Raw genomic sequence first — 22481 nt, 5'->3', positions numbered from 1 at the left:
CCTCCTCCGAGCAACTGGCTTGTTTTCTTTCTTTCCCCGCCGCCCATCTTGAATTTATTGTTTCCCCGCCTGCGCCTTGTCGTTTTTATCCTTTTGACACGCACGACTGTCATTGTCGGCAGAGGATTTAACAAAGACAACAGATTAATGATAAATAGTAAGAGGGGAGTTTGCGAAAGTTCCTTTTTATATTTACGTTTGAATACATTCTGCAGCAGTTGCATAAAGCACATGGCCGGAAAACTGGCAGAATAACCTTCTTGGGTTTTAACACTCATTTGTGCCAATGGTTGCATCTCAAATAGGAAGGTGATGTAAATACAAAATTGGTTCAAACTTAAAATTAACAATTGAGTCAACTTGCCAAACTCGTGATGACATTTCTATTTGAAAACTTCCCAAATTTGGAAACTTGCTAATGCAGCGTGCTAGTTAATGACTGCTGCAGCTCAAGACAACAATAGCTGCTTGTCTGCGTGTGTGTGTGTGTGTGTGTCTGCGTGTGTGTGAGTGTGTGCTGCTGCTATGGAACACTTGCAGGATTCTTCCCCCCCTCTCTTGCGTCTCAGATCAAAGCGTGCGCATCAACACATTAACATCCACGACAGGAAGATTATTAACACTTCTCCCCCCCCCTCTCTCCTCTCTCAGTGAGGCAGCTGCAGCTTAGCGCTGATGGATCTCTGATGAGATGATCGCCAGCACTGTCTGCGCGAATTAAGCACAGGTGTGTCAATTAATCCACCAGGCGCGTCTTTACCTCACAACACACCTTCCCCTAAACGGCCGTCACGCCGCTGCAGCTGTCGGCATCGTCGGAGCGCTTTGATCAGAGCGGGGAGGGGGAAGGGGTCGGGAAGTTCGGGGAGGGGGGAGGGGTCGGGGCTCGCTCAGCCGCGGCCTTTCATCCACACCTGCTCAAACACCCGGCCGGTGCTTCAGCTGCCGGTGGACACGTCCGACCTGTTCGGACAATTAGTGAGTCGGTAGTGAGTTGATCATGTTCCAGGTTGAGTCTGATACAGATCAATTGTATCCTTATCAAGTACATAGTTTGGACAACATTCAGAAAACAGGGCCATCAATTCTGGCTGCCAATGTTCGAATGTGCATATCCTGTTTTCAACCGGGAAATAATAAAGGATGAAAAAAAAATCTATGAGCGTTTCTCAAACCACTTGGCATGTGGAGGAATTTCCGTTGGACTACAGAAATCCTCTTAGCCACCAAATTCTTCGCTCTGGTCATTTTCCAAAGTTGTCTTGCTGGGGACATTCTGTGTGAAAGTTGAAAATTCTATCTGGGACTCAATAACACAATAATTCCATTAATTAAAGATTTGCAAACACTAGATACCCTTTTATACTTTATGTTTTTGGTCAAAAGATATTTCTACTAATTGAGCTTCTTGAATCACTGTCAAATCTGCTTATCAAATTCTATTACCAAGCAAATCATTTTCATTACCTGGGAGAAACTGCTGCCGGAGCCTCTTAAAAAAAAACACAGAAGAAGACAAACAAGTAATGCTGGCAGCAACTGTGAGCCCAGACGAGCCTCGCTGATGTCACCGTGTCACTAATGTGTTCCAACAGGACTTCCCAGATGGACACATGAAATAAATCAAACACATTTCAGAAATGATCCAGCTGGCATGCTGCCTAATAAAAAAACAACAACTTTAAAAACATGTCGCTCTCCAGTCTTGATGTCTCTCTCACTGTGTGTGTGTGTGTGTGTGTGTGTAGTAGCAGTAGTGGTGGAAGTGACAGACACAACAGACAGACAGAGATTAAAAGAAATCATTTCGGGACTTCTGTCAGGAAAGGCAACACAGATTAAACGTGTCTGCGCTGAGCTGCCGCTAAACAAACAGCGTGTGTGGCGGCACTGACGGCTGAATGGCTCTCAGCGTTTGTCCCCCAGTTTGGGGGGGGAGGGATTTCAACTCTGTTTGAAAGAAGACCCCCTCCATCTTACACCCCCTCCTCCAAATACTGTGTTTGTCTTTTCCTGGGTCCTTTAATGCCCATTGATCCAGATAATTCAGGGACAAAATTGGTGGTTGGAGGCTGGTGGTGGGGGTGGGGGGTGGGGGGTGGTGGGGGTTCTGCTCAAAGGAGCTGCCTTTGGATAATTGACGGAAGGCTTTGGGACCACAATAGCGGCCGATAATGCCGGGCTTTCTCGGGCCCTAACTCCTGGGGATGACGGGGCCACGACGGGTCCTCGACCGAGCTGTGATATCATTAGCGGACCTTCGGCGGCAGAGACACGCCGCGGATTATCCGAGGGGTTTAGCCGACCGCCGGCGGGACTTCTTGTCAGGTGGGAACGTGTCCGAGCGCGTTGACGTCGTTCAAGTGGCGTTTTAAAGCATCGGAAATCTCGAACAAACTTTTTTCGAACAAACAAGTACCCACGTGTGAGGAGAGTGTGTGAAGAAGAGCAGGCCATGTTTTGTTTTGTTTTTTTGCTAACAAGCTAGCTAGCTAGCTACAACGTCATGATACTGAACATATCGGGACATTCTACAACGCCTAACGTAAAAAGCTCAACGTTGCTTCATTGGAAAAGCCATCAATCGTCATCAAATTTTCTCTAGAAATGAATGAATGAATTTAAAATGTCCAAAAATATTCGCCCTGTGTTCAATTCAAACAGCTTTTCATTGGCCGACACTCCACCGTCTCACCTGCTGTGTGCAGGTTGTGCTGGACTCTTTCCCAGCTGCTGTCTCCGGGTGCTGGAGGTGAGTCAAAGCCCCGGACAAGTCAGCAGTTCACTGCAGGGCCACACAGAGAGACAAACAAGCGTCCGCGCTCACACCTGCAGACAATCTAGAGTTGCCAGTCTGACTAACGCGCATGTGTTTGGACTGCGGGAGGACAGGGAAGAGAACACAGTGAGGACACACAAACTATTCATCAACCTTGACAACTATAATTGAGCCTATTGCAGTGAGTTTCAGGAAGACCAGTGAAGTTCATCTACTGTCTACGTTTAACCCGTTTCTCTTCCGAAATCAATCGTTTTCAAGTCTCGTCTTGCGTTGACGACAGCGCCGGAAAACACGAGATCGCGTACGGACTCATCGGATTGACTCACCTCTAAATTCCTCCCCGCTGGGAAGTTTGGTTCTGACTGTGCAGAGGAACGTTGTGACCGGGACACAACTGAGGAAATCTGTGCAAGGTTTTTGTTGTTAGTGTGTGAGGTTCTGATACCTGCACAGTTTTGTGGTATTTCTGCCACCAGACCAGAGTTCTGGTCGTTGCTGAATACTGATTTTGGCGGAAGAACAAAAAGACTGACTTTGATTGTCAGTTTGGATTTTTAGTAGTAAATTGCTTCAGACATACAATTTAGTTTGTTTCAAATGTCAGAATTTCTGAGCCACTTGAGGGCAGCAGAAACAACATCGCATTTTCTTTTTAAGTTTACTTATTACCCACAAAAGACACACATTCCTGATAAAATATAAATCCAACATTTAAGCTTCATTTAAAAAAAAAAAAAACAGATAATAAAAGAAAACAAAATTAAAAATAAACTCTGAAGGCAACTAACTGAAATATAAAAAATGGTAGTCTGAAACAAAAAAAGAATTTGTAGGGTTTTGGATTTCTAAACTGCAAAATTTGAAAGAAAATAACTTCCAATTTGTGGAACGAGAATGAATTCTTAATTCTACCATTTTCCTTTACAAGTCACTGCAAAAATTTAAATTCAATCAGTGTGTCTTCAAAAACAAGAAAACTCCTCCTTCCTCAGCCATGAGAACACACTTTTCCTCCCAGAGAGGAAAAGTGTGTTCTCATGGCTGAGGAGGAGGAGGGGGAAGAAGAGGAGGAGGAGGAGGAGGAGGAGCAGAGGCCCCATGCTCGGCGGTAACCGTACCCCACCGTGAGGCCACTGATTGTTTTAGTCCTGGATCACTGGTCCTGGGACAAACCTGAGAGCCCCCGCCGCCGCTTTTCATGTCAAGGAACCTTCAGCGAATCACACTCGAAGACATCAAAGTCGTCAAGAGAGGAGAGGAAGAGAAGCGAGAGACGCCCGGCGCTTCCCTTCTCCCTTTCTTCTCCCTCCTTCCACGCGAGCCGAGCGCAACTCGAGCGTGGAGGCCGAGGAGATGATCTAAAGGCCGGGCTGCCAGGTGATGTGCGCGGGCAGGTAGTGGCACATCGCCGGGGAGGGGGCGGGGGGGGCGGGAGAGAGGTGGGGGGGGCTCCCGGTGCTGGAGAAGAGATGAGCCACTGGTGCAAGATGGGTAAAAGTGTCACCGTAAACCAGTGCGAGCAGTTTTTAAATGAAGCAGCTCTTTGGGAAAAGTGCATTTCTGGGAGATCGACTGAACAGCGAGGTCAAAGGGCACGAAAAGGAGTCTTGTGGGGAAAAAGAGAGAATTGCACACTGAGCCCGCTGTTGATAGCCTCCTGTGGGGAAAAAAAAACTTTCCTGCCAACACGCTGATCCTTTGCCAGATCTTCCATAGAAAAAAACAAGACTGACAACACAGAAAAGTGGGGTTGTCGTCATTAACCTGAGATAGATGTCAGTACCTTCTATGACATCATAGAGGGCTGGTTATCATCATTTATTTATTTAAGGAGACATTTTCTGAAAAGTGGTGCCAGCAGCAGAAGTGAAGTTGTGGATTTTCCCCGCTGGAGACGCCTGATCGCTGGAAAATCACTGGAAATACTCAGCAGACTTTGCATTTTGTTGCTCTGTATTTGTGGCAACAGTGTTGTGTTGCTGTCCAAGCCCACCGCAAGTTTTTTCGATGTCGTTTCACTCCCCAAGCAGCAACGCGGTCGGTGTGGAAAAAAACCGAAGAAAACAAACCGTCTTAGACTTTTAGCAGCTTTCATTTCAGGCCTCTAACGATGACTAACGGCCTCCAGACGGTTGTTAACTTGTCAGCAACAGGTCAGACATCCACCCATCCACCATCCACCCCACCCCATCCGCCGACCACTTCCCCCGCTAGCCGTCATTCATCTCTGTTCCGCCCCGCTGCCGCCCGGCCAATGGGATGCTGGCGCCTGACCAAGAGCCGGGGCCGCTGCCACGACTTGCGCGGCGCACCGGTTGATTGATAAGCGTAAACAGAGCGGCGGGCTGCTCTGGAGGACACGTGCAATTAGGACATCAAGACGTGGAGGAGGTGGAGGTGGAGATGGAGGTGGAGGTGGAGGTGGCGGCGGTGGCGTTCAGCAGATACGAAGAATGAGCATGATGATGATGATGGAAGAGGAGGAGGAGGAGGAGGAAGACGAGACGTGATTGGGTTCACGTATGAACGAGTTAATTACAGCGAGGACTGTGTGAATACATATTCATTAAGGGGGATTTGGAGGCGTCGGGAGGGAGACAAACGCCACGCAGATAATGAATTCACCGTGTCGCCGCCGTTGTCACCAGTCGGCCTCGCCGTCCGCTGTTGTCCAAACAGATTAAAGAGGACATGAGCTTCATTTTTTTTTTTTTTTTTATTACACACATTGGAGGAATGGGGGGCAGAGGGTTGTGGAGGGGAGAGGGGGGGGGCAGCCAATTAAACTGATGAATAATTTCTGAAACTGGTTTTTAAAAAGTGGAACTAGTCCTTTTTTTGGGGGGGGGGTTATTCAACTATCTGGTTTCACACGACTGCCAATTGAATTTCCAGTGTCTTCACGATTAAAGATACAGCATAATGGAATTAATATTTACCCAAGAGATTTGAGGCTAATTTGACTTAAACGAAAAGCTCAGCAAAACAAAGTTAATACAAAGTGGAAGAAAAAAAAAAAAAAACACCCACCTTTACAGAGAGCAGACGATCTCAGCGCCACTCAGCAAACTCAGAGTTCAGTCCACAGGTTTGGTTGCTGTGATGATCATTTAATGATGATCACCAGCTGTGTGTCCAAGAGCTCACTATCAGAAACCAGCTTCTGGATGGAATGTTAAGGTGATGCGTCTCATTCGCAACTCATTCATCTTCTATACCCGCTTATTCCTATTCAGGGTCACGGGGGTCTGCTGGAGCCTCTCCCAGCTGTCTTAGGGCGAAGGCAGGGTGACACCCAGGACAAGTTGCCAGTTCATCGCAGGGCCACATAGAAACAACAGAGACAACCATTCACACTCACATGCACACCTACGGACAATTTAGAATGTTCAATTGACCTCACACGCATGTTTTTGGAGTGTGGGAGGAAGCCGGAGAACCCGGAGAGAACCCACGCAGACACAGGGAGAACGTACAAACGCCACACAGAAAGGTCCCAGGCCCGGGGCCCCGGAATCGAACCCACGACCTTTGTGCGGTGAGGCGGCAGCGCTAACCACTGCGCCACCGTGTCGCCCGGTGTCCAACTCCTTCCAGTTGAAATGTATTGCTAATGGAAAAAAATATATGTTTTATGCCACTTCTCCTGAAAATCATACTTAAGTATTTTCATTTATGTTTCACGGCAACAGATCCCAGTTCATACCGGACACTCTAATGACGATACATTTCATGATCTACCCCGTGTTGAAAACCTTTTAAATCAACCAACCGTCAGTGAAGCAAAAGTCACATTAGAAAGAGACGCAGCAGCTGCTCTTTCCGAGGCCGTGTGTCTTATTTAAAGTGACATTTGTGTGAGTGACGGACGGCAGTGACCCACCAGTGTGGACTTGTTCCACCCTCATCCAGGTTCCTCCTCCGTAGCTGGGATTCATCTTCACAGCCTCCCGTGTAACCAAACACCCAGCGGCAGCCGTCCGCGTCGACGGAGGAGGAGGAGAAAAGAAGAGGAGGCCGACCCACATGGGCCCATCAAAGTGCCACCGTCGGCCCCGGCGTGATTGAACAATTACCGCCACGCTTAATTTGCTGTGAATGGCGACTTCCACTTTCCTCGCTCGCCAACGGGCCTGCATGTTTGACTCGTCCACCTTTGACTCCCATCAAGAGGTTTTGCAGATGAAGTCAGCGGCGCTGGGCGAAGGGGAGGGAAAAACAACTCGCGCTGCTGTCACGGCAAAATGGTTTCCATCACAGCGTGCACATCGCGCCTTTAATTTGTCTGTTACACGCCGGTGAAGAGCCGGGGCGGCGGCGGCGGCTCTTCTCACTTTTATCAGCGTGCGAGAGTTATTGGAATGAAATGAGACGCCTAAAAACTCGAGCCATTTCATTTTTTTTTTTTTTTTTTGCTTCCTGCCTTCCTTCACCCTTCCTCTCTCGTTCCACCTCAAACAAGGTGGAACCTCGCAGAAGAATGTTTTATTTTGTAATAACTGCGGTGGATCGTCGCCAACAAAGTCCCTCCGCACTGAACGAAAGGCAAAGAAATTAAAACGGGACAGTAAAAAAAAAAAAAAAAAAAGCGCGAGTCAATCTGTTTGGCTGACAGGGTAGCGACGCAACTTTAAAAAGTTTGCTGGCAAAACTGCATCTAATCATTTTGAAATGATGGAATTAGATGTGGTAACATGCAATGTTTTGCAATTTCGCGCTTTTCATGCTTGAAAGTGCTGTTAACATTTTGTTTCTGGCACCTATTCTTACATTTTACACATTAAAGTTATTAGAAGATTTTTGCCAAATTCATTCACTTCCAATTCTACATGCGAGTGCTGCAGCTTCCTCTACATTTTCTGAAAATCCAATTAAGAAGAAATAAAGAAAAAAACCCTCAATTTTCAATCAAGCGTAAATTCATTAAAGATGAATTAAAAGGTTTATTTAATCAGTATTGTTGACAGTCAGCCTCATGCTCAGTGTCATGTGTCGTCTTTGACATATCAGACAGTAACACCCCCCCCAGGAATATTCCAACTCTTTGTTTTCTTTTGTCTTTAGCGCTTCATTATCACATCAGCCCAAAACATCGTCGTTCACCCCGACAGAAGCAATAAATGCTGCATTTGGAGCGCCATTATGAAAAAAAGGAGCAATTTTTCCTGGTTTAATCATCACACTTGCAGACCATTTCGAGGGGATCCTAATGCGATCTTTGAAGTCACCGAATTATCCGGTGGTTATTACTCGACTGTCAGCCACCGGCTTGGCGCAGGAACTCTTTCATCCGCACCGTGAGGGAGCGGTGATAGTTCGGTGCGGAGTCGAGCAAAGAAGAAGAAGAAGCCGGCATTGGAATGCAGAAAGCTGGAGAGCCGCCAACTCGTGGTTACGTCGCTTCCATGCGAAGGACCTTCATGGACTCTGCGATGACGGAGCTGGTGTTGGTCTGGCCGTAGATGCCCACGATGAAGGCCTTGTGCAGCAGGATGTCGGCGTGTTCTGAGAGGAGGAGGAGGAGGAGGAGGAGAAGGAGGAGAGACCAGTCTGTAGCTGCGTTTCCATGACACTTTTTCACAAAATAAAAGCGATTTGCAGGTGTTTCCTCTGAATGGTGTGAAGCGCAGAAGCCGTAATTCTCAAAAATCTCATCCCATCCCTTTTCAGCTTCTGTGTGCGTTTCCTCTCACCTTGGCACAGGAGCACGTACTCCGGGAGGTTCCTGAGGGCCGTCTGCACCACGTCGAAGTTTCCGCTGCCCATGCAGTACATGAACGTGGGCAGGAAGTCAGCCGCCAGGCTGCAAAGGTGGAAAAAACAAAACAAATTAAATGCGTTAAAAATAGCCAAAAATCCCAATGGACTCCTCAGCGCAGGGAACTTACGCCGGGTTGTTCTGCATGCAGCGCAGGGCCAGGCTGAAGGCCATGTTCCGACACAGCTCCTCGGAAGAGGTCATGAGTCTCTGCAGGTCGTTCTGCAATACAGTGACAGACAGATGGTGGTGGTGGTGGTGGTGGTGAATGAGTGACGGGAAAGTGATCCTCGCGCCCGCAGCCTGTGTGTCAGACTCACGATGAAGTACTGGATCATCTCCGGGTATCTCCGCGACTTCTCGTCCACCTCCGTTAAAACTTCGAGCACATCTGGAGTTTGGCGGGAGACGAAAGGATTAACTTCATATTTTTTTCAAAGAGGCTTTTCAATACAAAACTGATGCCAGGCACTTACCCTCCACGGCCTCTCCTCTTGAAATCCTCTTCAGATAGATGGTCACGTCAGCAGGTCCCAGTTGGACGGAGGCCGATATGTTGACAAGAGCCAGGGAGCCAGTGGTCATGTCGTCTGGGGGAGAGGAGTTCATTACTAGGGTTCAACTGTGACTGGAGCACAACGGCGGCTCTGATTCTTCAGCACACATGAAACGTGTGTCTTCAGTAAGAAGATAAATAATTCTGTAAAATGAAAATGACTTTTTTTCCACAACTGCAATGTCCTGTAAGCTCCTGTTTTTCTCCACACAGCAGCTCGTATTTGTGAAGATCTACTGAAACTCACCGTCTTGCTCTTCTGGCGCCACCTCTGCAGACTTCTTGACCGGCAGAGTGAGTCCGGCCAGCAGAGATTTCAGCTGAACCAGGTCTGGGTTTGCTGCACACAGAACCCTGGGAGGCGCAGAAGGAAAACAGAACATTGAACAAAAAGCAACTCTTCACCGGATGTCAGTGCAGGTAATATATAAATCAACATACTGCAGGATGTCCGAGTGCTTCTGCAAATACGGTATGGCGGCGGCAGCATTGTGGGTGATGTACTTCTGGGTGAACTGCAGGAACTTGTTGATGAAGACCAGCGGAGAGCGAGACCTCTGGAAGTTCTGCATGGAGACAAACACAAAGAGAAAGGCCAGTGGATCAGCTGATGGCCGCAGCAGGGACTAACTGACACTGTGTGAGCTGCAACGCACCTGAAGAACCTTCATGAAGGACAGCAGGCAGTCTTGAAGCGCCCCCTGGTGGTCGCTGAGGAAGACGAGCGGCTGGAGCAGCTCGAGGATGGCGAGCACGTTGCTGAAGAAGGTCATGTGGTTCTGCTGCCGGAACTCGTGCATGTTGAGGTGGATGCGACCGTGCAGGAGGCCTGCGATCATGGGCAGGTGTCTGGGGAGGCAAGAGGAGCGCTCAGCACACTGGACTCAAGACGAGATCGAGAACAAGTGCTTTTTTTCTCCCACCAAGTTTTACCTGAGGAGGAGGACCGGGTGCGACACAGCCAGCTTCCGACAGGCGAGGTTGGCGTCAAAAATGCGGCTTTCGGCAGACTTGGACTCTGACGTGTCGGCGAGCAGCGTGACCAGGCGGTGCACCAGCACGTCCAGCTGACAGTCCAGAGAAATACATCAATGTCACAGCACAAATGATGGCGGTTTGAAGCTGGACGGACAAAAACTCGCACCAGCTCACCTTGCACTTGGTGCCATACGCAGCCCCCCCGCTGCTGAAGGTGCCCTCAGGCAGGGTGACGTGCTGGATGATCTCGGGGAAGTGCAGGTAGATCTGCAGCAGCAGGTTCTGGCACCGCTTGCTCATGGCACTGAGAACACAGAGGCAGAGCACGCAGTTCGACCAGTGATTCATTAGAAATAGTAACAGTGACAGCAATTAATAGCAGTGACATGGGAAAGCTTGTTAGTGAGCTAAATGAAGGAAATCCATGCTTTGCTTTTGCCTCGTCTCTGCCCATGTTAGCCTGTAAACACAGAGCTAAATCTACCACCCTCTAAATATCTTCCGAGTTTTGGGGAAATGAAGCTGCTCTGCTGGGGCCTGGGATGAAAATAAAGATCTGAAAATAGGTAGAACGCAGTTGTATTGGTAGTGTTGGAGTCCGGCCTGAAGCTCTTGAAGCAGTTTGGGAAGTTTGCAGCAGTGTTTCAACTCCGGGGAGCTTTAGTCTGTGAGTGTCACTGACGCTTTCAGGCAAAAAAAAAAAAAGACAAAAAGAAGAAAAACATTCTACCATTTCACAGAATATTTACTCTGGTCTTTATCCATCTCCGTTTTTATCACCACCAACGCTGATATGAGATCACAGAGACCGATAAAGCGCTTCTATATTGTTTCTGTTGTCAGGCAACAATAATCGGCACACATCAATGCAAGCTGGGCACATGAATAGCTGCATGTAGCTCAGAGGCACAGAGAGGGGAAGAAAAAATCATCTGAGGCTCTTCTTATAAGGCTCAAATTATGCTCCCTCTACTGCTAAGAGCTGTGAATTAAAGCGAATCACGGCGCCCTTGACCGGCAGCTAAAGACTCTGCTTGTAGTTCAGTAGTTGGCGTGTAATTGGAATAAACACCAGCTTATCTGACAGAGAGGTTCCAGCAGAAGAATACCCGGCATACAATCAAGTGTTTATGCAACACAAGGCCGAAACCCCTTTACACTTTCAACACGCTGTTTTTCTTTTTCTTTCTTTCTTTTTTTTTTTTTAAATCCAGCTGTATATTCACCAGCGAACCGCTTTTAACAGACCCGGCTTAGCTGTGCTTAAAAATACTGTAATTCGGGAGCTAATTTTGTTTGACCTTGGCCAAAGTTTCCTCATTAAAGTGGTTTAATAAGCAGAGACATATTCATGAAAGCAGGGTTTGCCTCCACAAAGAGTTGCACCCTGATCTCTGACAGCTAAGTCAGAGCAGGAATTCACAACACGGGCAAGTTTAGAGTCTCCAGCCTTAATCCTCTTGGCTTCATTATAATACACTGAGCTTTTAAAGAGATCACAGCACAGACGACTTCTGCTGGTTTTAATTTCACACCAATAGACCTAATTATCGAGTTCCTTTTTTCCCCCTTCCCGTCTGGTCCTCGGCATTGTGGCTGACAGAGGAGGAGTAAAAAGTTCACATGCACCGGGGAGGGGGAAAAAAAAAAACCTTGTGGTGTTTTGCAAGTTTATCCGCAAAACCACCAACGCTGAGGAGAAACAGCCGTGCACGCCGGGGCTTAGTTAGCAAACACAGTGACAAAATCCACGCGTCTGATGAAGTTTGGATGCGACATCTCTCTCTCTCTCTCTCACCTGTCCTCCCACTTCTTTGTGCAGCTGATGAGGTACTCGGAGACCTGCTTGATGTTCTCCATGTCTCCGCGGCAGTAGGAGTCCAGCAGAGGCAGCCGGGACTGGATGAGGGAGCAGGAGACCTGGTCCAGGCTGCTCCTCTGGTCCTCGCCGGGCGACTCGCGGCTGTTCAGCTCGGCCTCGGACAGGATGAGGTCCACCAGGCTGATGAGCTCGTCAGATGAGAGCCGCAGCACAAACTTCTCGGTTTTCTTCTACGGGCGCCGCAGAAACACGAGTCATCAGCTTCAGCGGAACGGAATCTAAGGGGGATGGCAGTGACTTTTTTTATTTATTTTTTTTAAACATACCTGACGGATCTTCTGGTCGCGTCCCTGCCAAATGCGCGGGATGTGGCTGCAGGCCCAGAGGAAATCCAAGGCTGACGACGGGTCCAGTCTGAAACGCACCGTAAATCAGCAATCAGCGGAAACCGCACGGAAAACCATAACTGTTGATTTACTTCCCAAAAAACAACCTACTTGTAGTTTCTCTGTTTGCCCAGGAGGGCGCTGATACACTGCAGGATGGTGGACCAGTTTGACTGATGAGTCAGCACGGCCAGGAGATAGGGTCTGTAAGCAGGCGTCCCGCGGGTCTGAGACGAGAGAGAGAGAGAGAGTGAGAGAAGGAGCGAGAGAGAGAGAGAGAGAGAGAGAGAGAGAGAGGGAGAGCGAGAGCGAGAGAAAAACTGTTGTTCATCCCAGACACCCAGGTGCAGCGTGATGAGAATGGGTCATGGGGGGAGGGGGGTTAGAGGGCTCATCTCACCTTGTTGAGAGCAAACAGCAGTTTCTGCTGCAGGTCTGGACACACTGTGGTGACCTCGGGGTCCAGGCGCTCCAGCCAGTCCACCAGCAGCCCGCAGCTGAGTCCAGATTTAGTCACCTCGGACCTGCTGGAGGAGGAAAGAGAGGAGTGATGCAACCGTAAAGATGGCGGTGACTAGAGTCCAACACCAGTGGAACGGCTCAAAAAAGCAAAGAAATACAGGTAAAAGTTTCAGGGAAGCAAATCTGGGGCCGTTTCATCAATTTGCAGCTTATTTCACAAGGAACATAGAAATGTTAGTTTGTCTACATGCACATTTCCTACACGTAACCGCAAGTGTGTATATTGTCACGTCAAGTTTTTGCAACAGCAGAAGAGCATCGCGCCGGTGTCCACCTGCTCCACCGTGAGACTGATGAGATTCACGGCAAGTCCCTTAGTTAAGCTTTCATCAGGCTGCAAAAACCGATTTCCAAAAAACAAATCCAGCGGCGGCTTCCGAGCGACACCTGGCTGTTTTTTTTTTTTGTTTTTTTAATGTCGCAGGCAACTGTGTTTTTCATTCGCTCCTGTCATATAAACCCTTCTTGCATGACTAGAGAGGGGGAATAGAATTGAATCGCTCACTTGTCGGAATCCGCTTCCTTTTTCACTGGCCTCTCCTCGCTTTCCTGCAGCAGCAGAGAAATCACTGTGGCAACGGCGCCGGTGGTGCCAGCCTGGGTTCCGCCGTTCATCAGCAGGGAAAGCAGCTCCTCTAAATACGGCGACCTCATCTCGATCAGTCCCTGCAACACTGTGACCAAACGAAAAAGGTGATTCATGTTGCACCAAAGCAAAGCAACAATTTTTAAATCAAATTAATACATCTGCATATATTTCTCTGCCTTTTATGCTTCATGCTATGCATGATGAATCATGATGAATCTGAGGTGAATTCCTTCATCTGTTACCATTATTCGGGACTGAGCCTCAGCGAAGGCCTGCTCTCATCAGAGCAGGTCTTCGCAAGGCGAAGACTCGATTGTATTTATTATTATTATTATTACTATTATTATATTTGATGGCTGTCTGAAATCTTTGGAACACTAAATCCACGCCAGGTTCAAATGCTACTACTATATTTATGCCACATACCTTTTCCTATGAGCTCGGCCTCGGCGTTACTCCTCTCTCCAGCTTTCAGCATGGCAATGATGGCTCTCAGCGGCACCTCGGCGTCTCTGTGATACGCCAAAGCCTCGGCAAGGTGGAGGAAGCCTGATCGCACTGCAAAGACACACAGACACTTCATCACGTATGTGGTTGGTTAAAAATGGGTTACAGTGAAATAAATGGATCTGAGCCACTCACCGTCACTGTGCCTCTGTTTATGCGAGTTCTGACCGGCGAAGCATTTTAGCAACGCCTTGAGCTGCCCTCCCTCCACCGCCAGGTTGTCCAGCCACATTAGCATCTCGACGACGACTTTGATGAACAGCGATGAGAAGGCGACGTCCTGGGACACGAGGCGCTGCGGAAAGATCGGCGCAAGCACCCGAAATGAGGCGAGTTACAAAATCAAAATGGAGACACGCAGCCGTTAGCCGAAAAGCTACCTGGTAGAGGTGGAGCTGGCGCATGAGGGGGCAGGAGAGGGCGTGGCTGCAGTGCATGGACATGACAATGGGCCGGGCGTGGGCGGAGGTCAGCAGGGCTGCTATGGCCTGCAGCAGCTGGAAGGCCAAGCCGCCCTGCTGGATCTGGCCCTGCTTGGCCCGCATCAGGTCTTTAGCCAGGGCCTGCTGCAGGGCCAGGGACAGCTGGCTGGGGGCCGGGCCGGGCCAGCGGGAGTCCACCTTCAGGGGGAATATCTAGGTGGAGGCAAGGGGACACACAAGCAGGCTCAACTTTGGTGAGGCGGGGGCACGGTTCCATTACAGTTTGCAGCAAAAGGAATGGAATTTGACGGATTTAAACTTGTGTCGACATGCGTATAAAAGACGTGCGTATTTCACAGCTAAACCCACCTGGAGGAGCATCCCAGTCAGATCATCCTCAGGACCGACTGCAGGGAGCTGAGCGGCTGCCCTCATCTTCACAGAGCTGTGGGACATCTCCACAGTGACCTTCGCTTTACTGGTTTCAGCAGAATCTGTCAAGAAATTACAACATGGAGGTGTCGGATGGACGACGACAAGATTAATGTGTGCAGCTAAAATAAATAACTAAATAAATAGATTTGCTGCATTTGCAACTGCACTTTGAAACACAATAAAACAGAAATCCAACCTCGGTCAGGAGGCAGAGAGGAGCTGAGTAGTGAGTGGAAAATGTGCCCCCCGGTGGCACCTCGCTCGTGTTGCACTTCAACCAGGTGGGCCATGTAGTCTGTGTGGGGATCAAAGAATAAGAGAATGAGAAGGATTCTAAAAACCTGCAGCCGTTCATCTTAATAAGCACACACTTACGCTTGTCCATGATGTTCTGCTCCAGGGTCTGCGTGTCGTGAGAGACTGCCTGGTCCAGATACTGCAGCAGTTTGCTCATGCTGGACACTGGGATGCCGAAGGACTGAACAAAGAGCAGCAGCTGCTGAGACTCGAGGTCCTGCAACGCTGTGAGATGGAAAGAGTCACAATGTTTAGGTAAGGAAAAAAAAAAAGACTAGTCGCCTTTGTGCAACAAGTTACCTGCGTCGACAAGTCGCGAAACCTCGGATCTAATCATCCTTAGTTTCAACCAATCAGGCAGCAGCAGGGCTTCTTCCGAGGTGTCAACCAGGAAGGCGGTGGGCAGTGGCTTCTTGTCGGGGAACCAGATGTCCAGAAGGGCGTAGAAATCACTCTCACCTGAGAAAAAGAGACTCCGTGTCAAACATGTTCTTACAGACACTGTAAACACTGTGCAGTGCACCGGGTTACCTTTGGGAGGGCCCATTGTAAGCAGGATGACCATGGCGTGGACTACAAGAATGTGCATGGTGGCCGTCTCTCCCGTGGTCCAGCGCAGAAAGACCTGATCCTGAGACTCTGACTGAAAAGAAACAAAGAAAACAACAACATACGTTTCATTGCAATATCTGCCTCCCTTCAGAGAGAAAACACCAGCCGTCCCTGCTGTAATGTGCTCACCCAGCTGTAGAGATCCTCTCCTTCTTTGGTCTTCCTCATCCTCTTGATGTAGGCCGAGAAGATGTTGAGCAAGGCACACAGCACGGCGTCAGACTCTGGCCTGCAGGAGTGTTTGGCGAATAGGCTGTTCATGATGGTGGAGCGCTCCACGATCAGCCTGGCGACGTCCTGCAGAGGGCGATAGAGAATGAACCATCTTTCCCAAAAAAACGGATACAGAAAAAAAACAACAAAAAACAATAACGATCTTTATGATGTAATTTTCCATTTTTACCAGGGCCAGGTCATTATGAGAAGCCTGCTCTTCCACTGGTGCATGCTGGGACAGATAGATGAGGTAGGCACTGATCATCTGGGGATCTGTTTCCATGTGAATAGCCTGTGAGAGGAGATCATGACGAGACAAGACATTAGAAAATGCAAACTCACGAATCCCCAAGGAGGAGTTTCTGCCCCGCCTTCCCGACTGCTGACCTGCTGCAGAGCCGTGGACGTCATGCCTCGGACGCTTTCGAACAGGGGGAGCTTGGGCAGGTCCTGAAGGAGCCACTGGTACCCTGACAGCAGCTCGGCATCTGTGGAGTCCTCCTCCATCAGCTGGTCGCGCTCCTCCCCATCTTTGAGGCCTCCTTCGCTCAGCACCAGCGCCAAACCCTGCCAAAGAAATGAAACAACAAACAATTGTTAAAAAAAAGAAACCCAGTGCTTTTGGGGACAATCATTTCAGCTACTGATGACTCACCTTTGTGGCTAGAACTCTGGACGCAACCTGGGAGGAGCTGAGACGGCGCAGAAAGTAGTCCAACACCTCACACGTCGTCTGTTCATCAGCCTTGGGACCTAACAGGAGGTCCTGGAGGCGGCCAAGGAGCTGCCTTTGCTTTTGTTGTCTCTGACGGGTGATAGAGGGGGGGGTCAGACGCCAGCCAGTAGCGCATCCATGAAGAACACTGGACAGTATCTTAAATTTCATACTTGTCTTTTCTTGGCTTTCTGCTCTTTGCTCTCTGCCTCGTCGTCGTCCTCCACTGGCAGGCTGTCGTCTGCGGCGTCGTGGAGGAGGAACTCGCACAGGCACTGCACTGGCAGCACATCCAAAGAGCCCTCGCTGGACTGGACCAAGTCAGCTAACCATGGCATGGACTGAGATGAGGCCTGCGCAGGGTCGGAGAAGTGCAGCAGCTTTAGAAAATGCTCCAGAACATCATGTTCAGGACAGTTTTGTTCTTTCACCCCTGTTTATTTCTCACCTGTCTCTGGATGATGTTGAGGAGGAAATCCGGGTTGCGGCTACGGCACAGGAGGTGTCCCAGACGGAGGGACTGGTTCAGGGTCTTCACCTGATCCTGGACCTGGGGTGGAGGTCGGCGAGGTGGACCCCTGATCATGAACAGAAGCAAAGCTGTGACGAAGGAAAATACATTTTTTCTCGAAATAACGTGGATAAAAGAGGCAAGTCTGGTGTCATACTGCGGGTCGAGGCTGGTGAGCTGGGACAGCAGCAGGCTGTTGCTCTCAGTGATGGTCTGCTTGGTGGAGGCCGCAGCCAGGTGGCTCTCGAAGGCCAGGATTTCCTGTTTCTCTCGCTGGGAGATCTGAAGCTCCCTGTTGATCATCTCTGTCTTTGTGTCCTCGTCGGCAACGGTGCACGGAGGGTAGGTGTAGTTACTGCAGAGAGGGAGAGAGAGAGAGGGCGCAAGAGAGCAAGAGTGTAAAGTATTATGTGATCCAGCGTTTCTGTCTGTTTAACTGTAAGAAACCTACTTCGTCATGACCATCTCCATGAGCATTTTCAAAGTAGGATAGCCGTCCCAAGCAGCCAAACCTGAAGACAAAAAAAAATGTCCTGATGCCTATAAAGACTAAAAACATGAACATGTATAGAAAACAAAAAAAAAACAAAGCACTGCACCTATTTTCTGAGGATTAAAAGACGCCACAACGAGCAGGAGCAGCCAGGCCTTCCAGTAGAGGGTGGATATGGCCAAGTTCGGAGGCTGGTACCTGAAAATATTTTTTAAAACATATTGTAAGTATGGTGGACTTGAGAGTCATTTTCTGAAAGCAGTGAAGTCAGTACCCTGCAGGCAGCTGAATGTTCTCTGGGTGATGGTATGTACACAGATTGAGCACGGCGTCGATGAGCTGAATTCTCTCCACTTTCAGGACCTCCAGGTCTGTCGAGAAAAAGAAAAAAAAAAATGACCTAATAGTCCCGCCTTCACAGGTGCTTCACGCCATTAGAGCACCACTCTGGCCACCGCACCATCAGACTGAACTCCAGCGGCCCTCTTGACCAGGTGGTCGGCCAGCTCCATGGCGTCGGCCGGTCCCAGCGGCAAGTCGCGTGACAGCCCGATGACCAGGATACGCATCAGCGTGTCCTCAAGCAGGGGCACCTCGGAGCAGAGGCGCAGGAAGAAGCTGCAGGACAAGTCAAAAGATCAACAATACAGCTTGTTACCGTGAGGAGAAAATATTACTTAATTCATTTTTTTCTTTAGTTTCAAAAGATAACTCACTTCCTGTCACTCTCCGGAGGCCAGTTGTCCCACTTGTAATACGTCTCTGGTTGCTCTGTGAAAAGCACTTTGTGTAGGCTGTTCGAATGACAGAGAGACCAATTATACAGGAGCTCCAAAAAAAGTTGACAACCTTATTAAGTTTGGCCAGTTTTAAGGGTCCCATATTTTACACATTATCAAGTTGAGCAATTGACAGAAGTAGAAGATGGACTGTTCTCATGTCCGAGGAGTCCAGGGACTGGCTAGAGGCACATGTTACTGTAAGGTATGGGACCTTTAAATACTGACGGCACAGGACACAGTGACGGACCAGTGGACATAGTCTTTTGCTCCAACTTTGCTGATGGTTGGAACCACGGTGTGAAGCCACCACACAGCATCTCTCTGGATGGCAGCGATCTGATTCTGAAAGGACCTCAGTCCCTCCAGATCTGAAACAAACCAGGCACAATGCATTTCAAAATCTATCTGCTAATGATTTTTAAGAGCTTGTTTTCAAACCCTTGAACTAATCACAAATCATCTCCCGTCAGCCAATAACAAAAATCTGAACAATATCCAGGTTTAAGGCACAAGAGCATAAAAGAGCAAAAGTAGAAAAAAACAATGCTCACTCTTCTTCTCTCCTTTGTCCCACGCGATGCCTGCTTCTTTGACCTGAGCGGTAATGCCCAACATCATTGAGACGGTCAGCAAATCGGTCACCTGGATGACAAAACGCTCCTGTGGGAGAAACAAAAACACCGTCTGTGGTTAAAAGAATGCAGGCCAATTGTGTTTATTTCACTTGATTTAAATCAGCTCACTTTGAACTCCATTTCAGTGTAAGTGGCCTCCTTTCTCTCCTGCATCAAGCCGAAGCAGAAGGACTGGAAGTTGATCTCGTGCTTGGTCTGCTTGATGATTTCTCTCAGTAAGGCTCGGGAGGCGCGGAGGTAGTCGTCCTTATTGGTGAGAAGGTCCTGGAACACCATTGCCAAGAACTGCAGCCACAAAAGGGAAGAGTGAAACCAGAACTGACGCCTCATCTTAAAGGGTTAGATGTGTTCCATTCTACTATTTGAACAGTTCTCCAGTTCACCTTGGGGGCCTGCTCAGGGCTGTGCTGCAACACTGTGTGGAGGACCTGCATGTTGTTGGGGTTCCTGGCGTTGGAAAGCTCATTGAAGATCACCAGCTTCACCATGGTGGCCAGGTTGTCTCTGTGCGCATTGAGCAGCTCCCTGCAACATCAGCCATGAATCATCATTGAGCAAGTGAGTTGCAGCATGTTTGTAACTTGGATTGAGTTGCAGAGGAGACAGGGAGCACAGACCTGACACACAGCATGTAGTGGTTGAGGAGGACTTTGGGTTTGAGTCGGATCTTTATCAGGTTGGAGATCACCTCCATATCGTCTGTTCCGTGGGTGTTGCAATTCATGCACATCGACATGAGGAGGTCCTGAGCTGGACGAGTCAACTGCAAACACAGCAAAAGGTAGATTAAAAAAAAGTGAAGTGAGATGACTGAATACTGAGTGACCCGAGGAAATAATCAAAAAATAACGGAGCAAGCTAGGAGGAGCGGCTTAAGACCTTGGGGTTTTGGAGCCACATCTCCAGCCGCTGCACAGCCAAGAGTCGGGCCTCTTTGAAGCCGCACGTCGCTGTGAGCAGACGCAGCAGGTTTCGCGACACGTTGTCCATTGGCTGCCGACGGTTAAGCTGATCTCTGAGGACGTCGAGCACGTAGTCCTCCACGCTCTCTGCCAGCTCGTCATACCTGCAGCACGACAGGAAAACCCAAAGTTAAGTTTAAGTTAAATAGACTGGCCCTCCCACTAACTGGAACCACACAAATAAAACTGAAAAATTAAAATACTTGCATTTAAAATGGTTTCAGCTGGAGAAATGTACATAAGGACAGTTTATTTTATACCTCGGCATGACCTGCCCTTCATCCTCTGGGCTGAGTTTCTCCTCAGCGATCAGCAGTTCGGTCTGACTGTCGTCTTCATCAGGAGTAGAGGGATGAGGGCTGCTGCCTGCAAATAAAACATAAAGACGATGCAATAAAGCACCAACACTGCAGCAGAAACCCCACTGACTCCTGTATCACTCTTAAAGAAACACACCTGCACTGAGGTCTCCACCAGAGCGTCCAGTGTCAGCCTGCAGCAGCATGCTCTTAGGGGGCATCCTGGTCCCGAAAGCGGTCTGGATGTTATCAACAAAGTTCTTGCAGTGGGAGCTGTCCACCCAGATTCTTTCCCCCAGTGAGTCCTCAATGTACACCTGTAAATTACATTTAAAAGGTTAACAAATGGCTCTTTCAGTCAAACAGAACACAGCATTGGGTTTCACGGATGCCTACTTTGACAAAGATTTCTGGCCAGTTCTCATCTTCTTCGTAGGCCGCCATCAGCAGATTGCAGGCGAGAACAGACACAAGGCTATTGCCTTTGGCTTTAAAGTTGATCGAAGCATCACGACGCAGAAGACTGCACAAAGCCTGGGGGTGTGGGGGTTAGGTCATTTGTTCATAATTATGTATTAACAAGCAACATAACACTTGTAAACACAACACCGATTAACTGGCTGAGCTTGGGATATGTCTAAACACGACCTCCCTCAGGACTCTTACCTCGATGATCCCTTCAGTAGCAAAGACATTCGGCTTGATTTTGGCCAGGAACATGAGGCTCAGGTACAGTGTGGTGTCAGGCTTGGCTCTGTTCAACTTGAGCTGTTTCACCGCACCACACAGAAGTCCCTCCACGCGATCGTCATTCCCTTCAGATTCAGAGGCTTCGATCTCATCCAGAAGCAGGGCTGGCGAAACTGTGACACACAGACAATTAATTCTTCTTCCAGGACTGCTAAACATACATTTAGGGCTGCATATATTCAATATTTTAGTAGTCAGCCAGCAGCAATAAATATAGAAGAGAAAGTAGTCAGGCCCTCCACAATAGACAGTTTTTTTTTACTTTTAACTTACTGTTCCCTCTGAACAAAACACATCCACTGCCTAGTGCCATACTGAAAATAATTCTGGCAGAAAAACCACAAAGTAAAATTAAAATGGAATAGACAAGAAAATTAGGCCAAAAGTTTCATTTGTGAGATAGCAACTTGAGGAATTGTTTCAGCCAGAAATTGAACAGAACCCATGGATTTAACAGCTTTGTAAAACGAGCCTCACCTTCTATGGGTAACACCGATGGCTCCTTTATCGAGGGTGATATAGCCCTCTTGTCCACTGCTGCCACATCGGCCAGTCGTCCCAGAGCACTGACCGGAGGGGTGGTGGACAGTTTGGGGCGCTTGGTGAGGCTGGACAGACCCGATGAGGAGGGAAGAGCAGACGACTCTCTCTTGCGGTCTGCGGGTAAACCTGCTGCTGCTGGTTTCAGGAGCACAGCAGGGGCTTTAGGCTCTCCTCCCTGGCTCTTTGACCCGAGAGCGATGAAATCCCCTGGTGGAGGATGTGCTGCGAAATGGGGACAACAATGCTATAATATGTGCTTCTTCTTCTTCTTCTTTTTTCTTTTCTTTTCTTTTAACAGACAAGATGATGTTCTGTAGGCTAATACCTGACGGCTTTGCGGCACTGGGGCGTCTTAGAGTTGTTGGTTTGGGGCGATTCATTGTGATGAAAACGAACTGACAACAACTTCGACCAACTGACAAATCCAGACAGACCTGTGAAAAACACAAGATGTAAATAGACAAATCAAAACGTTTACTTTGTGCAACAATACAATGTATAGGAAAAATAAATATGTAGCTTGGGTGGTAGCATTACATCTCAAGTTTACGATACGAACGTTGTTAAGTTGTATGTATTTTAATGTGCACTGGACTGCTCGGCTAACGATAGCAAACAACCGCAGCTAGCTTAGCAGTGAACCGGTATGAAACGTTTACGGACGTTAAAAGGCATTAAAAGGGATTTTCTTCAATAAAATTAGACTCACGTATTTATTCTATCCCACAAAGATGATCGACGCTAACGGAAAGAGGCATTTTGAGCTACAAATCAGGTTTGCCGTGCGAAAGCCATTGTAAAGTGGTGGGGATTTCTTCCTCTACTATGACATCATATTTCGCACACCCGCCATATCGCCATCTAGAGGACGGATGTTAAACAGTGAAATCTTACAGAAACAAACGACAA

The 22481-nt window shown here is 48.5% G+C and overlaps 1 protein-coding gene and 1 long non-coding RNA gene across 3 annotated transcripts in view; one reads left to right on the top strand and one right to left on the bottom strand.

Moving 5' to 3' along the window:
* Positions 1-22481, top strand: part of LOC142896876 (uncharacterized) — a 267438-nt gene that overhangs the window by 224756 nt on the left and 20201 nt on the right. The window lies entirely within an intron of this gene.
* On the bottom strand, positions 7706-22408 carry ints1 (integrator complex subunit 1). Of its 2 annotated transcripts, none has more exons than XM_076038571.1 (48): positions 22282-22408; positions 21898-22006; positions 21507-21794; positions 20946-21142; positions 20676-20813; positions 20437-20596; positions 20241-20346; positions 19898-20084; positions 19636-19781; positions 19402-19543; positions 19127-19303; positions 18935-19043; positions 18631-18751; positions 18318-18395; positions 18062-18219; positions 17876-17972; positions 17708-17799; positions 17560-17620; positions 17266-17463; positions 17046-17175; positions 16771-16950; positions 16538-16687; positions 16270-16449; positions 16070-16174; positions 15796-15963; positions 15586-15697; positions 15355-15513; positions 15133-15279; positions 14954-15052; positions 14692-14816; positions 14281-14535; positions 14036-14195; positions 13820-13951; positions 13310-13478; positions 12683-12809; positions 12394-12509; positions 12223-12310; positions 11873-12126; positions 10249-10378; positions 10030-10163; positions 9753-9945; positions 9538-9662; positions 9344-9450; positions 9017-9130; positions 8861-8931; positions 8671-8762; positions 8476-8585; positions 7706-8287 (listed from the first exon to the last, which is right to left on the bottom strand). In XM_076038571.1, the coding sequence occupies exons 2-48, from the start codon at positions 21950-21952 to the stop codon at positions 8175-8177; spliced, it is 6555 nt and encodes a 2184-aa protein (XP_075894686.1). In that variant the 5' UTR covers positions 21953-22006; positions 22282-22408; the 3' UTR covers positions 7706-8174. The 2 variants fall into 2 exon arrangements, with proteins under 2 accessions (XP_075894686.1, XP_075894687.1); XM_076038572.1 differs by having other exon boundaries at positions 12683-12806.

The sequence above is a fragment of the Nelusetta ayraudi genome, unplaced genomic scaffold (genome assembly GCF_046127955.1).
Source record: "Nelusetta ayraudi isolate G7.1 ecotype Tasmania unplaced genomic scaffold, CSIRO-AGI_Nayr_v1 ptg000057l, whole genome shotgun sequence".
Classification (NCBI taxonomy): domain Eukaryota; kingdom Metazoa; phylum Chordata; class Actinopteri; order Tetraodontiformes; family Monacanthidae; genus Nelusetta; species Nelusetta ayraudi.
This window is presented reverse-complemented; position numbering and strand designations above follow the sequence as displayed.

Bases quoted from the DNA above. Each gene is read 5' to 3' on its own strand.
- ints1 (XM_076038571.1), bottom strand. From the start codon at position 21,952: ATGAATCGCCCCAAACCAACAACTCTAAGACGCCCCAGTGCCGCAAAG. The intron at 17,176-17,265 runs GTATGACACCAG...GTTCATGATCAG, and splicing joins CTCACCAGCCTCGACCCGCA to GGGTCCACCTCGCCGACCTC. The intron at 9,663-9,752 runs GTGCGTTGCAGC...GTCTCCATGCAG, and splicing joins CCTTCATGAAGGTTCTTCAG to AACTTCCAGAGGTCTCGCTC.